This window comes from Mesitornis unicolor, unplaced genomic scaffold, assembly GCF_000695765.1.
Source record: "Mesitornis unicolor isolate BGI_N332 unplaced genomic scaffold, ASM69576v1 scaffold18982, whole genome shotgun sequence".
NCBI classification, from domain to species: domain Eukaryota; kingdom Metazoa; phylum Chordata; class Aves; order Mesitornithiformes; family Mesitornithidae; genus Mesitornis; species Mesitornis unicolor.
Window position 1 is genome coordinate 45772 of NW_010170039.1, and position 14011 is coordinate 59782.

Below are 14011 nucleotides of genomic sequence, written 5' to 3' on the forward strand. Positions count from 1 at the left end.
CTGTTACATTACTGACTTTGTTACATGACTAGGACACTGACGCAAAGACAAAAACATTCTGAGTTCTTCTCACTTGCTTAAATAAGAGTGCAATAAAAAAGAAAGATATCTAGACAAAGAATATGAGTGATTTTCACAGCTGTTTCAGACAAATGAAATATTAACTTATATCTACAGTGTCATTTCTACCATTAAAATAAGTTTAATAATTTTTCACACTAAAGTAGCAAAACTAACAGTTGTCCACAGCAACCAGGTTACAGTGGCAGCATGTACATTTCCATGTCACTGTTGCATTTTACACTCAATTAGTGTTAAAAGTTATGAATGGTTACCTGTGGCATTTTTGCTGTTGTACACTCTTCTCAGAGGATTCCTGATCTCCTCGGATCTACGGATTATTTCTCATTTATACCTAATGCTACTTATTTGGATATGAACTACTTTCTAGCAAAAGTACACCCGATCAGTCCTTTCAGTATCCATTATAGCATGTTAAAAAGCCAGTGAGTGTCTCAGATATTCAAATAAACCAAAACCAACAAGAAAAACAGAAGTGCTGTCTATCTAGTATGTGGTAGTGCTGAAATCCTATATTAGCAATTTTCATCAAATAGTTATAAGAAAGGAAACCAAGTACTTTACCTCTACAAATTATACACACTATGCTTGGGTGCCTGAAAAGTTTCCAGATCCACATTGAGAAGAGTTTGGTCAGTCACACCTTTTTTCATAAAAAATGTTCAAACTCAGGCAGACAGCAGCCAGAGCTGTGGTTTGTCATCGAGACCTTGTTACAGTCTCAACATGGTGGCTTCATGCTGGTTCTGACCTGCAAAGTTCCAAACATCTTGGCACACAGATTTAAAATTACTTTCATGGAACTCTGCTGAACAGTCCTGTAGACTGCCAATAACACATTTTTCAATCTGAACAGAGAAAAGTACCATCAGGACAGCAATACCATAGTATAAAGCTATATACTACTGGTCTCAGTACATAGAACAAATACATCCAAGAAGGCTACATGACTCATTATCCATCTACAACGGGATCACCTCTGCATGAAGCACAGTTAAGCTTGGATCTAGTGATCAGAATATTCTAGTCCAGGCCTGAAACAAGTCAAGAAACGGTATAATCTCAACCAGTTTGATCTTCAGTAAACTCTTTCCTTCCATGAATACTGTCGCTATAACTGAGAGCTCCAACAAATGGGTTAATAAGCTGCATCACTGTAAGCGGTGACAGTACTTCAGTACCCTTCTGATGAGGTTACACAAGTTTAAAGAAGCATAACAAGGCTTTCAAAACCTCTGATGACTGCTTCTCTCCAATGATGCTAGGGTAATACTGTGAAGTAGCATTTGTAACAGCAAGACAAACTGTTCCTAGAACTCAGTTATTTTCATGCCTGGGTTACTTCTGCAAAAACCTGTGCCAACATAAGAAACATATTATAAGAACAGCAAGCTTCCAATATCAGCCCTGAACTTTAGTCAAAAACTGAGCTACACCTGGATCACTAAATAGTTGTAAGGAGCCCACTACATATAGCTGTTGTCAGACCTTAGAACAGCCTTAACCAGTGACAAAAGATTTTCAATTAAAAGCAGCAGTTTGAAAGCCTGCTTCAAGTATCAGGTTTTCTAATATTAAGAATGCTGCAGAAAAGCAATAAATACACAAGGGCAAGTCTTTCATTCTTAGTCAAGCTGATTTTCTTTCTCTGTTTCTGCTTAAGGGAAGAAATTGCATTCAAGCTTTTAGAGAAGTAAAGACAGTAATAAAATCAGTGACTAAATGAAACCGGTTAGGAGTTAAGTTTAGTCCTCCATGAAAGTTCTAGATGATTACGTGGTTTCTATTCAGACGTATACAGACACTTGGTAAGCATTCTGAATCCAAAGGGATGATTTACAGCTCTTGTATTCATAGGTATTTTGATAATTTATGCTCTGCTAAGTTTTTGCAAGGGTGCATTAAAAAAAGCTGTTGGTGTGAAAAGTAACTCGCAGCCGTATTAAATAGAAGCAGTTAACAAAGCTTGGATAGTTAGCTAAGTTGTCCCTTCATTAAAACCAATACAACTTTGTCAACAACTTCCACAAAAAAAGGAGAGCACGTATCACAAGTATCCCTTTTAATGGTATTTTATATGTAAGACATTAACAGTATCACAATTTACTTCGCTGATATAACACTGCAAGGTCAGTGGTTGCATTTTGACCTACAAAGATAGAAGTAAAAACCCTAAAGCTCAAACTAAGAAAATGCTCATGAAATACCAGGATAAATTAACCACAGGACATTTTTCCTGACACTCAAATATAGAGTTGTAACCAGGCCTGAATTTAACCCAACATATAGTAGCATTGTGGCTTTCAGGGTTTTTGTTTTCATGCTCAAGAAGGTTAAGACAGCATTTCTAAGGAACAAAATGGATCGCTTACCTTCAACCCGTGATTCCAAGTACTTATCCAACTCAGCATCTTTTTTCACTGCCTCATCTGAGACCTTAGGAGCATTTGAAAAACAAACTAGTACGATACTCATGTTATCACGACTCCCCTATATGACAAAGAAAAAAGAAGAGTTAGGATCTTTAGTGATGTATTTGAAAAAAGTAGTAACGTCACTAGAAGAGAAAAATGAAAAATAAGCTTAAGATATACTTGAAAAGAAAGAAACCTTGCAATAAAACTGCATTTTGATTAATAAGAATATCTAAGTTTCCCAACTAAACTACTTGCTAGAATTTTACTGATTTTTATTGTACATTCTTAGTCTTAAACTTTAACATACTTAATGGACTTATTTACCCGTCAGTACTTTAAAAACAGTATCAAGAAAACAGGTCAGAGAAATTAGACAGTAATTTAATGTTACCTTAAGACAAGATAAAAAACAAGTCACGTTGCAAAATGAAATGCAGAATATTTATCCTGGTCCACTAGAATAACTAGCTCCAGATACCCATTTGGAAATCAAGTTGAGAAACTTCTGAAGAAATTAAGTAGGAATCTGACATTATTAAAAATTTCTTCAGAACTACTCAGGAGTTATTCTATGTTCTCTTTCATACTAAGCATACAGGGACAACTATCTTTCAGAGCAGTTAATATTATGTGGTGCAATTCACATCCTGAAGACAGGACAACATTCTAGTACTGTTACAAACTGCAGAGATCCAGGATCTGACTTTGTAAAATAAATATAAAAGGTCAGGGCTCAGTTTTACTGAAAACATACTAGAGTGACCATCCTTTAACATCAGTGGTCAAGTGCTTGGTCAGAAAAGCCACGGCACTTAATCCAATCATACAATGTACAGTATATGCTGGAGTACAACCCTATTTCTGGGGAAAAAAAAAACCAACAAGACAAAACTTACTCTTTAGTGTTAGAACTCTGAATTGTAATATTTTCCTCAGAATTGCATGTTTAGTCTGTGGCTAAACAAAGGAACTCTATTAGCACTAGCAGGAGTTGCACTTATCAGGGAATGCTAGAAATAGCACAGCTATGAAGCATTTGTAGACAAACCTGTAGTTGCTTCAAACTAACTCTAAATTTGAGGAGTACAAGCAAGCTCACATGCAAAAGTAGTGATTCTCCAGCTAAGCTACAACAACGAGCTACAACAACTTCATATGACAGACAAACCATACATCGAAGAGGAAGGAGTGCAAGCACTGGTTTATGCAAAGGATAGGAACAGTGCCCAATTTGAAAGAACAAGTAAAAGAAACAAAATACCTTACACAGAAATTATTAATTAAAAAAAATGGTATTTGAAAACAAAGTTTAGAGCAGGAAATATATGCAAGCATTATTCGAGAAAATAATAAACTTTTTTTGCAAGTGCTTTCACAGACACAAAGGATAAAGCTGTATATTCTTCAGCAAGGATATACAGTCAAATGGGTACCAAAGTCTGAGAGAAGAAGAAGAGGGAGAAGGGGAAGAGTAGATCAGTAACTGTGCCCATCTAAACAGAAGATTATTTTAGAACAGCTGCTTGGAGAAAATAGTTACATACCTTATGTAAACAAGTGTCCACTACCCAATTGCACACTTTTTCCAGGTCATCTGATACTTCAAGTCTAGACTTAACAAATTCACAGAGCTCTTCATTGCTCATTACATCCCAGATTCCATCACAAGCCAAGATGATAAACTCATCTTCGTCTGCCCTTAAAATTTCACAAACCTCAGGCTCTGGAGAAACAAGTTGTTCTGTAGGGCCTTTACCGTCAACGCATTTGTAGTCATAGTCCCCCAGAGCTCGAGAAACTGCCAACGAACCATTAACACGCTGAATCATTACACTGCCTCCTGCATTCTGGATTCGCTCTTTCTCCCTTGGGTTGCAAGGTTTGTGATCCTGTGTTGAAAAACAGACTTGTCCATTCCTATAGAGAACAGCACGTGAATCACCGCAATTGATAAAGTACACATGCTCAGGTGAAATCATAACTCCCACTGCTGTTGAGCCACTTCTGTCCATCCCATTTCTGAGGTCTGAGAAATTGCGCATATATTCATCAATTTTCAAAAAGCCAGTTCTGATCCCACTCTTGACATTTTCCACTGAAGGTTCAAGAGCAGATCCAGGTTTTTCTGTCGCCCTAAAGTCTTCATTGTTAGTGATGTGTTCTAGTAAGTGCGTGGAGCAATAATTTGCAACACGAGATCCCGCGTGACCATCATAGACAGCAAAAAACGACCAGTCCTCTAAGCCATGGGGAATACCTACAACAGCTGTGTGAGCATCTTCCATTTCCACTCTCCATCCCTGCATACTGCTGAGGCCATAACGCAAGCCATTCCCTGCACCATGAGCATTATGTTTTTCAGTTTTTGGTTTATCCAAAAATGCACCCATGTTTATGCAATATTGAATCTGAAAAACAGAGAAGAAAAGTCTCACTTATAAAGCCACCACTCCATATAAGATTTGTTCTCCTTTTCCTGTGCTGCTTCTTTATAAAACAAGTGATAAAGTGTGCCAAAGTCAACAACTGTAATGAGGGGAAAAAAGTAATTAATAAATGACATGAATGAAGTGTGAACTTACAGACCCCTGTTCACATTTTTGGTGGGTTTCTTTGGTGGGATGTTGAATCTTTTGAAGAGCTATTTCCTCAAAATTAAAGGCTCTCCATAGGAAGGCAGAGTAGTTCATACCTTTGGAGCCCTGCCAATTTTGCCATTCTCTGCAGAAACTAATTCATGTTGGAAAAATAGCAACCATGACTCCTATTATCTTTCCAGTTTTACGGTGGCATGAAGAAAAGCTAATACTTCACAAATAAGAACTGACCAATCTCACCAGCTTTGCATGTTATGTGCTACTTCTGTATTCTTGTAAAGCATGGCAAAAGTGACGACAAGGGAATGTAGACCATCTGTCAAAGGAAACAAGGCTGTAAATCTCACTTCTATCCAAGAAAACTTCTCACAGGATTCTCTTAATAAATTATACTTAGTTCTTTGTAAAACAACATTTCCGTTTTTAACATCCCTAAAAGATGTTCATGTGTTTACATGTGTTTTTAAGTTTAAAGATGCATTGATCTTGATTTTAAAATGTAACCAGTTGCAAGAGATATGAGCTAAAGGAAGCAAATCATCCACAGAAAGTTAGAGTTCCTCAATATCTGGAGTCGTTCTGCAAAATTTACAAGAAAGAACCACCTCCAGAGAGCAAGCTTGCTGGTAAAATGTGAATAACATATACTGAAGCTTTAGAGGACTCCTGACTTCCTCTCCTGTACTAGACTATCCTGCACTTCACTAAGTCAGCAAAGAACACAATCTTTAATCCACAGATCCCATTGTACTTCTGAGAAATTCAGAAACCCAGATACCACAACCTCTGATCATGCTAAAAATGACTGCCCCATGAAACCCTTAGTAACTGGATGTGAAAATTATAGTAACCTTCACCCAAAAAGAATGAGAGAATTCTGCTACACCCGATCCCGGGCAGTCAGTCACTAGGTCTGTGACACACTAGTACCCACCAAGCCTGCAGCATCATGATAATCTAGTTCTGCTTTAAGAGTTTGTTACTAGGCCAGAAAAAGAGGTTAAGAAATCCTTACTTCCACCATTCCTCTCATCTTAACACATTTTCAGCATAAACAGCTTACTCTGACAGGAGAGAGAAAAACAATAGTACAATGCAATAAGGAAAAAGACTACAGTTCAATTCTGCACCCCACCTCCCTTTCTAAGGTGACCTTTGTGACTTTCCTCCAGATAATCTGAACTTCTACTACAGTGACCTCTTTGAAGTGCCAACGATTTCCAGCTAACCACAGCCCTCAGTTTGTTCACCAGCTATGCCTCTTTCGAAGCATCTCAGAATTCCACACACAAGAAACCACAAATATGATCTTTATTCTTTATCTCTGTAGTCACCATCCACTGCTTTCTAATTATACTATCTGGGATAGCAAAGACGACCATAGAATGACTACACAACCTTATGTTATGCAGTACACTGTAAGCTTCACACTGAATGTAATTTGCAAGTGGCAGTAGTAAGTTACATTCTACTCACAATTATCTGCATCATCATTTTTCCTTCTTTATCTGAAAAGAGTATTTGCAACACTGTGAATCAATGGAAACAACGCACAGCAACAGAAATGAGGTATTACTTAGGCAAGACACAGCCAGAATGCTTTCAACAACCCTCTCTTGAAGGACCTGATTTTGCTTTGAAAAAAACCTAATAAGTAAGAGTCACTGTCAGATGGTGTCATAAAATCAAAGCAAGGCAGTGCTACACACCACCACAGACAAGTGCTCTTAGTGCTCTCAGCAACTGATGGTCTCAGTTAAGAGCTGAACAAGTTCCACATAGTCCAATAGTTCAACTAACATCAGTAAAGGAGATTGGTGATAGGATTTTAATAGCTGCTGACCACTCAATAATTTACACACAATACAAAGCTATTCTAAAAGCACACAAACATTCTTACTGGTGAAGTGCAATACATCACTGAAATGCTGCCAAAATAACAGAAGTTCTCCAACACTTCAGACCTTGTATGAGATTCCTTTAATTGAGTGAAATGTGCCCTTATGTTCTTAAAAATCAGAAGTGTGGAAAAAATCGTATGACTGAAAAAGGAAATAGATCAAAACCTATCTAATTGCAAAAGCCTGTGAACTCAGTACTGAGTGTCATTTAATACAAAAAAATACTGTTTAAAAAAACAACACAAAAAGCACACAAGACACATCTTAGCTTTACCTATTTCAAAAGTAGCTTCCCTTCTTACAACACAGGAGTGAGAAACTGAAAGATTATACTATTCAAGATTGTATTCTTGAGATTCTAAAAATCCTATTTAGTTTTACATATCTTTACTAAAGGATGCAGAAATTGACTTGCAATCGGTAACAAAACAGTAAGTTTAGGCATCAATTTATGGCTGGCCCTGTAAAAGACATGGAACACATAGAAAAAGAAATCTTTATCACAGTGTATATTATGTAGACTATATAAGGCAGCAACCGGTTTGAAGATGAGCTGAAAAAGTCAAGCCATTTCAGTGAGCATGGAAGAAGGAAACAGTGATTTCATTGACTCATTGAAACTCAGGTTTTGAATCAATATTATCCATGACAGCGAGGCACAAAGACTTCAAATGGATGAACACCTGTTCTGTTGAACACTTCCTTTTTAACAGTAACATTTTTAACTTTTAACATTTTAAAAATCCTAGGAAGTTACTGAAAACAACAAGCAAATGACATGGTATACAGGCGAGTACAGTATATTCCTATCAGGTTTTACAGACAAACGTTACTTGAACTTCACATCTGCAGTGCCAACACATACAATCGTCTCTAGCAGTAAATTCAGCTGTGTACTTTACATATGTACAAATTAAGTCAGACATTTTAATGAAATTTGTGGTATCATACCAAACTTCACTTTTTTAGCAAAGCAGCTTGGAGGAAAACCGAACAAAACAACAAAACCCAAACCAACACAAACCAAAGAAACCCCACAAAAACTAAACAAAACCCACAACACCAAAACCACCCAAACAAAACACAACACAGAGAAAGCACTACTCATTTTCTCCAAAATGAAAGGTTACAAAAAGAAAACAGTCCCCCTAGAAAACAGTACTCTGGTGCTCACATCTAATCTTAACATCTCAGGCTCAATCAGTAAATAGACTTGAGCCCCTAAAAATGGGACTCAGCCAAACTGACCTGCAAAAACTCAACAGAAGGCAAAGCCCATCATAGGTCAAACTTGGCATTTCTATCTCTTACTTTAGGCACGCTAGGATACATACAAGTCAATCCTGGCACAAGCACCTAAATAACATTTAAGTCGGGCAGAATCCACAGATTACAGAATCACAGAACAACTTATGTTGGAAGAGACCTCCAGAGCTTATCTAGTTCAAGTCTCTATTCCAAGTTCAATCAACATGACATCCAACACCAAAGACGGCTCAGGCTGCTAAGATCCTTGTCAAGTTTAGAACATCTCTAAGGATGGAGATTCCACAGCCTCTGAGCAAGCCCTCCTTGTCTGACCGCATCCATAAACGCAAAAAGTGCAATTTGCGTCCTCTGCCTCTTTAGTCTTTCACTACACATCTCTAGGAAGAGCACAGCTCTACCTTCTCTATATTTTCCCATTACACAGCTGGAAGACATCAACTGGATCCACCCCTTGGCCTAAGAAAACAATTTAATTTCCTTCTGGTGAAAATATTTACCCCACATTATTAGCTGAAGCTTTCAAGATGTGAAAGATCATGTCTACTGTAATTCCCAAAACCTCCTTGGAAATGGAGAAGACCTTAGAGATCTCATCCATTCTCCACAGACTATTCTCTGAACCAGTATATATTTTCAGATCAAAAACGTGAACCTAGGATTCCCTTCTTCCAGTAGTCTTCCTGTAACTGAGAAAAATAAAATAATATTTTTTTTTTATATCAATCATCTGGTAAGTGCCAATAATCACCAACAAGGCGTTAACAGGAAGAAAATACTGGCCTTTCCCACCTTCTGGCAGTGAAAACAACTGAATCTGAGCAACATGCTGCTAAAGCAGTGGCTCTAGATACTACTTTACCGTAGACTCTTCATCTTTAGTTTTAATTCAATAGCTAAGCTGTTTCCAAGAGAGTTAAGGGCTGTAAGTCTCTAATAAAACCTGACATCCCTTCCCCAGGGCAAAAACCTAACCCAAGGCTTACTTCTCTGAAGTCCTAACATATATTCTTCTCTGATGTCTCCTACCTGGTACAAAACCTACACAAGGTCCTTATCTCATACACAGAAAATAAAAGCAATAATGCAGGCTCAGGAAACCAAAGACATCTCCTCTTTTGAGGTATGCAAGTATGAAGACAAAGCCACATCCTCAGACACACAGGAAAAATCTGTGATAAGCATCCTTTTCCCCACAGCTACATAGGAAAGGACTTGCTTTGGTATTAGATAAGCCATATAGCAAAGAGTCTTAAAATCAGCTCTGTGCATATGTTTGAATTTATCTGTTTAAAAGATAAACAACCACACTCACTGATTTTCTCCCAAGATATACTTATAAAATGGCAAATAGTTCTTGCTCAGTTACAGATATACATTATTTTCTACTACAACATAAAGGTGAAATTGGTAGCTACTTTAAATTAGATGCATGCTCTTTTCCATATAGAGTTATACTTAACAGGCAGAAATAATTACGTCCTGGTTGTCATGAAGGTAGCCAAAATGTAATTAGATTATAAAGGTCTAAAAGCCATAATCAAAATTTTTGTAGATACAATAAAACAATTTTCAGATTACATGTATGTTTCAAAGAGAACATCCATCAGAACTAGACTAATATCTTGATGGCCAACAGTCTAAAAGGCAGTAACATATCTTTTCATATAATGAAAAGGGTACAACATCAATCCTTCAGGCTTAGGTCATAAAAGTGTACTGTAAAATGTGTCTTCCTCAGAAGGATTCACTCAACAGGCCAGTCATTTTTAATAAGCCAGTCCACCAGAGTTTCCTGTTACAAAACATGTGCTCCTGCTATGAAAAAAGAACGATGTTTCAACAGAGGAAATCCTGCACTAGGTATTAAAGGTGTAAGTGACCAATAAATAATTAAAATATCTGTGACTAATATTTTCAAAGCTTATTGAAGTTGCAGGAAGAAATAACTTCTCTGGTTTAAAGTAAAAAATTCAAACTTAGCCTTGATAGAAAGCTCCCCTGTCTCCATCTTACATATGGGAGAATATGTACACACTATACATTGCATGCATTTATACACACACTAGTTGTAACATGCATAAAGATACTCCATATCCGTCAACTAACACAAGAAAAAGTGACAGAATATTGTCAGTTATCTTCAACTAATTTTGTGCTTACTTACAATATACTATCATTATACCATCACCATAGTTACATTATACTATGTATTTATACTGTATGTATACTAAATACAAGTTCATTTGATGAGTGAAACCAGCTTTTAAGGTCTTCAGTTTTCATCCCAGAACAGCTGGGATTGCTCTTGACTTAGTGAGCTTAAAAACGATGGCACTACATAAATTTACATTAGGCAAACTGTTACTGAATTTTTGAGCAATATCTCTACTTGAAGTTTGGCTGTAACAATTACTCTAACTACTTTGACTCTGCTAGCACCTGTGGCTAACAGCAATTACTGGAACCTAAGAATGAGATATGAGTGTTTTACTTTCACTTAAAAATGAACTACATAAAAGGACAGTGATTATTCACACACTATGGGGTTTATTTGCTTTGAGAGGTGGGTTTTTTGTTTTTAAATAGTCTGAGGCCATGGGAGTCACCATCAGGAAGGATCCCAGCTGACCTAAGATACTGGCACAGAGAAGTCCAGTATCAGTATAAACTTTTAATATAGAGCCTCTATTACCAAAAAGTTCTCCTGCCAGGATAACACAAAAGAAGCCCAAGATGCTTTTAAACCAAGAATTTTAAAAATTCTGCAAGTTATCCTCATCACCAAGTAGAAAACATGCCTAGGAGCTACAGCTGTAACTTTCAGATTAAATTCTGCATCTCTATTGTTACAATAGTTGTAAGAACAACTGATTACAACAGAAAAGAAACAATAACAAAACCAAACAAAACATCTCCCCACCACAACACTTTTAAACCAGCAAAAGATGAAGAGCTGAGAATGTGCTTCCACTACATTAAACTGGTCTGGAGGTACAAAACAACCACAGGCATAATGTAACACTGTGAATTCACATCTATTTTCAATGTCAGTAGCAATATCTGAAAACATTATTGCTTCTGCTCTGTCTCAGCTACTCACCACTACATTGTGCCAGCAATTTCTTTTTTTCGTTCAGAGCTGCTGGCTGAGACGTTTTTGCCCTTACTCTTTGGACTGTTTCACTGAAGAGGTGCAAAGTTAGCTTTAGTATTTTGAAACTTTGTGTCTGACTGCAGTGGGTTTAGAAGCCAGCAGCTTAGACAGCAGATCCAAGGGGAAAGTAACCTTCAACAAGGAAGACAGCAGGGAAAAAAATAGGAAGGAGCACAAGGCGCTAGCTTAAGAGGTATAAGCTTTTTAGCTATGTTGGTAGCACCAGAAAAACATGTGTGCTCATGGTCTTCTCAGAGGTTCATTTCATATTCTGCTTTCTTCCACCTTACTAAAACATGGCTGAAGCTAGGTAACTGCAGATCAAGCTCAGCTTACATGGCAACCATCTGTCTCTCATGGATGAGTTGCACCCTTCTATGCTCCAGCTTCTTACTTTTCTGGAATGCAGTTTGGTAGGTGCAAAGTTAGAGATCATACCTCAGATATTCAAGGTGAACTTCACAGAAAACTTGAAAGCAGACTCTGAATCTAGCTTTGCAACTGCACCATGTAGTACAAAGCCATCAGTGCCCAGCTTGATGCATTTTTACAGTCACCAGGCCTTTATTATGCAGCTTCACCCTTACGTAAGTTGCAGAAGTCAACTTCTCACAGTTTTGTGGCCACATGAAAGCTTAGAAAAACTCCATGCAGTGTTCTTCCTAGGTAGCTGCACATAATTCTGTGCTTGCCAGTGTGACTTCTGACAGCAAGCAGCCCTGAGTTCACTTTGGCGCCACGGCTAGGGACTTACTGAAGAAGAGGAATGGAGTGTCATTCTCAGTAAGAAACACACTATTGCAGTCAATCTCTTCATTAATGTCACTCATCTTAGCTTTCCCGGTAACAGCTTCAGGTTTTTTTTACCAAGATTTCCTCCAAATCTGGGAAATTCAACCCCCTTTCTTATCTGCAAACAGTTTATCTGAGTTACAGATTAACAAAAAAAGTTATGTGTACGATACAGAAATACCCAGGCTGGTTCACCAAGTACAACAATGGTGGTCCCAGAGAGTACAAAGCAAACAGACTATTGCTTTTAGCACCTCCATGGGAACAGGATGAAGGCTGAAGGCTGTAAGAGCCAAGATAGCTCCGTGTAAGCCAATATTCATGCTCTCATACCATCTTCTTTAAGTAGGAGTTTAGTGCACTGGCCAAGTGAAATGGGTCTACTTGGTTAAACCAGATATTAGCTGTCCAGGCTTATTAACCCTGAAGTCCCATTTTGTCCTTAAACTTTGCAAGGAGATGTGGCTTTACGATACCACCCAGAAGACTGCATTGTACTCTTGTCTATCCCTACTGACCATGCTATGACAAGAATTATATTCCATGATAGTAACTGAAATTCCTTTTGTTTGCCTGTATCCAATCATACTTCCTGTAGCCAATAATTCTCACTTGTTTATTGGGCTATTCAAAATAGATGCAGGCGTAGCACTTGGATGCTACAAAGCAATAATTCTTCCCTAATAATAGTTATTTCTACACAGAAATTTTTTCCCCTCTAAATTCAATAAGAGACCAACTATTTTGAGTTACATTTAGTTTGCTCCCTTTCAGTCATCAATCTAAACCACCAGTCAGGCTTATATTAAAGAAATAGCTCCTAAGGTTTTGAAGAAAGAGTCAATGTTTAACCAATACACTACTGATATTAAAAAAGAAGAAATTTTTTTACTCATTAAGATGAAGTAGTATGTCACTAAAAATAAGTTCTCCCTTATTCCAAATCTAGACATTTAAGACAACTTTTTTTTTCTTACCTTTTTCAACATTTGTTTACCAAAAGCTTCAGGCATGTTTTTGTCAGACTGGGCAGCAATGAATCACCAATTTATACCATCAATAAGCGTTCTGCAGCAGGTCTGCGGAACCACAGTAAAACACTAAACCATTTATTTACATAATTGAGGGGTGACTTGTTGATTCACTCAGAAATGTGAGGAAGTCAGACACAAAGACTGGGCTAGATGAGTGCTAGAGGTCCATTCCAACATAAATTAGGCTGTGACTTACACAGTGTAAGAAGAATTGTGCCTTTTTTCAACCTGTTACATCACTACAAATAAAGTGCATTCAATCAAGATGACAGTAACAAAAAGAAACCAACACCCCAAAACACAACACATTTTGAACTCTTCTTCCATTGTAGCAGCAGAACAATCAATGTCTCCTCAGCATAAACCTGTCACCGACCTAAGCATCATCTAAATTCTGAATAAGATGCATCTGACTGCTTGATAGCAATGGTCCAGACTCTTGTCCCACCAGGATGCAGTCTAAAGCAAACAACTTATCCTGTCAAAGATACTAAAAGGTGAAATCAAGACTGAAAGGCCTTAACTCGAACATAATTCTGCAGATTCAGCATATGCAATAAAGCCCTTTCGTGGACAGTCATCAAAACACACACTCCATGTTTAAAAACAGCTATAAATAAACACAGAAACATACAAACCAAACTATGGAATCTCTATGACAGGTATTTGTAGTGATGTGTTTGTTTTGGTTTTGTTTTTCTAAGTTGTTTTTTCTTTTCACTAATACAGATTTCTAGCAATTTTTAAATTTTTTTTCCTCCAAAAA

General features: G+C 37.4%; 1 protein-coding gene across 1 annotated transcript in view; it reads right to left on the reverse strand.

Moving 5' to 3' along the window:
- The window catches only part of PPM1B (protein phosphatase, Mg2+/Mn2+ dependent, 1B), a 26791-nt gene extending 16841 nt beyond the window's left edge, over window positions 1–9950 (reverse strand). Inside the window, exons 1-5 of the mRNA XM_010179564.1 lie at window positions 9864–9950; window positions 9055–9057; window positions 6996–7073; window positions 4043–4906; window positions 2454–2571 (exon numbers count right to left, since the gene is read on the reverse strand). Of these exons, the coding sequence (XP_010177866.1) occupies window positions 2454–2571; window positions 4043–4906; window positions 6996–7073; window positions 9055–9057; window positions 9864–9869 (1069 nt within the window). The 5' untranslated portion in view covers window positions 9870–9950. The remainder of the gene's footprint in view (window positions 1–2453; window positions 2572–4042; window positions 4907–6995; window positions 7074–9054; window positions 9058–9863) is intronic.
- Window positions 9951–14011: the final 4061 nt, after the last annotated feature.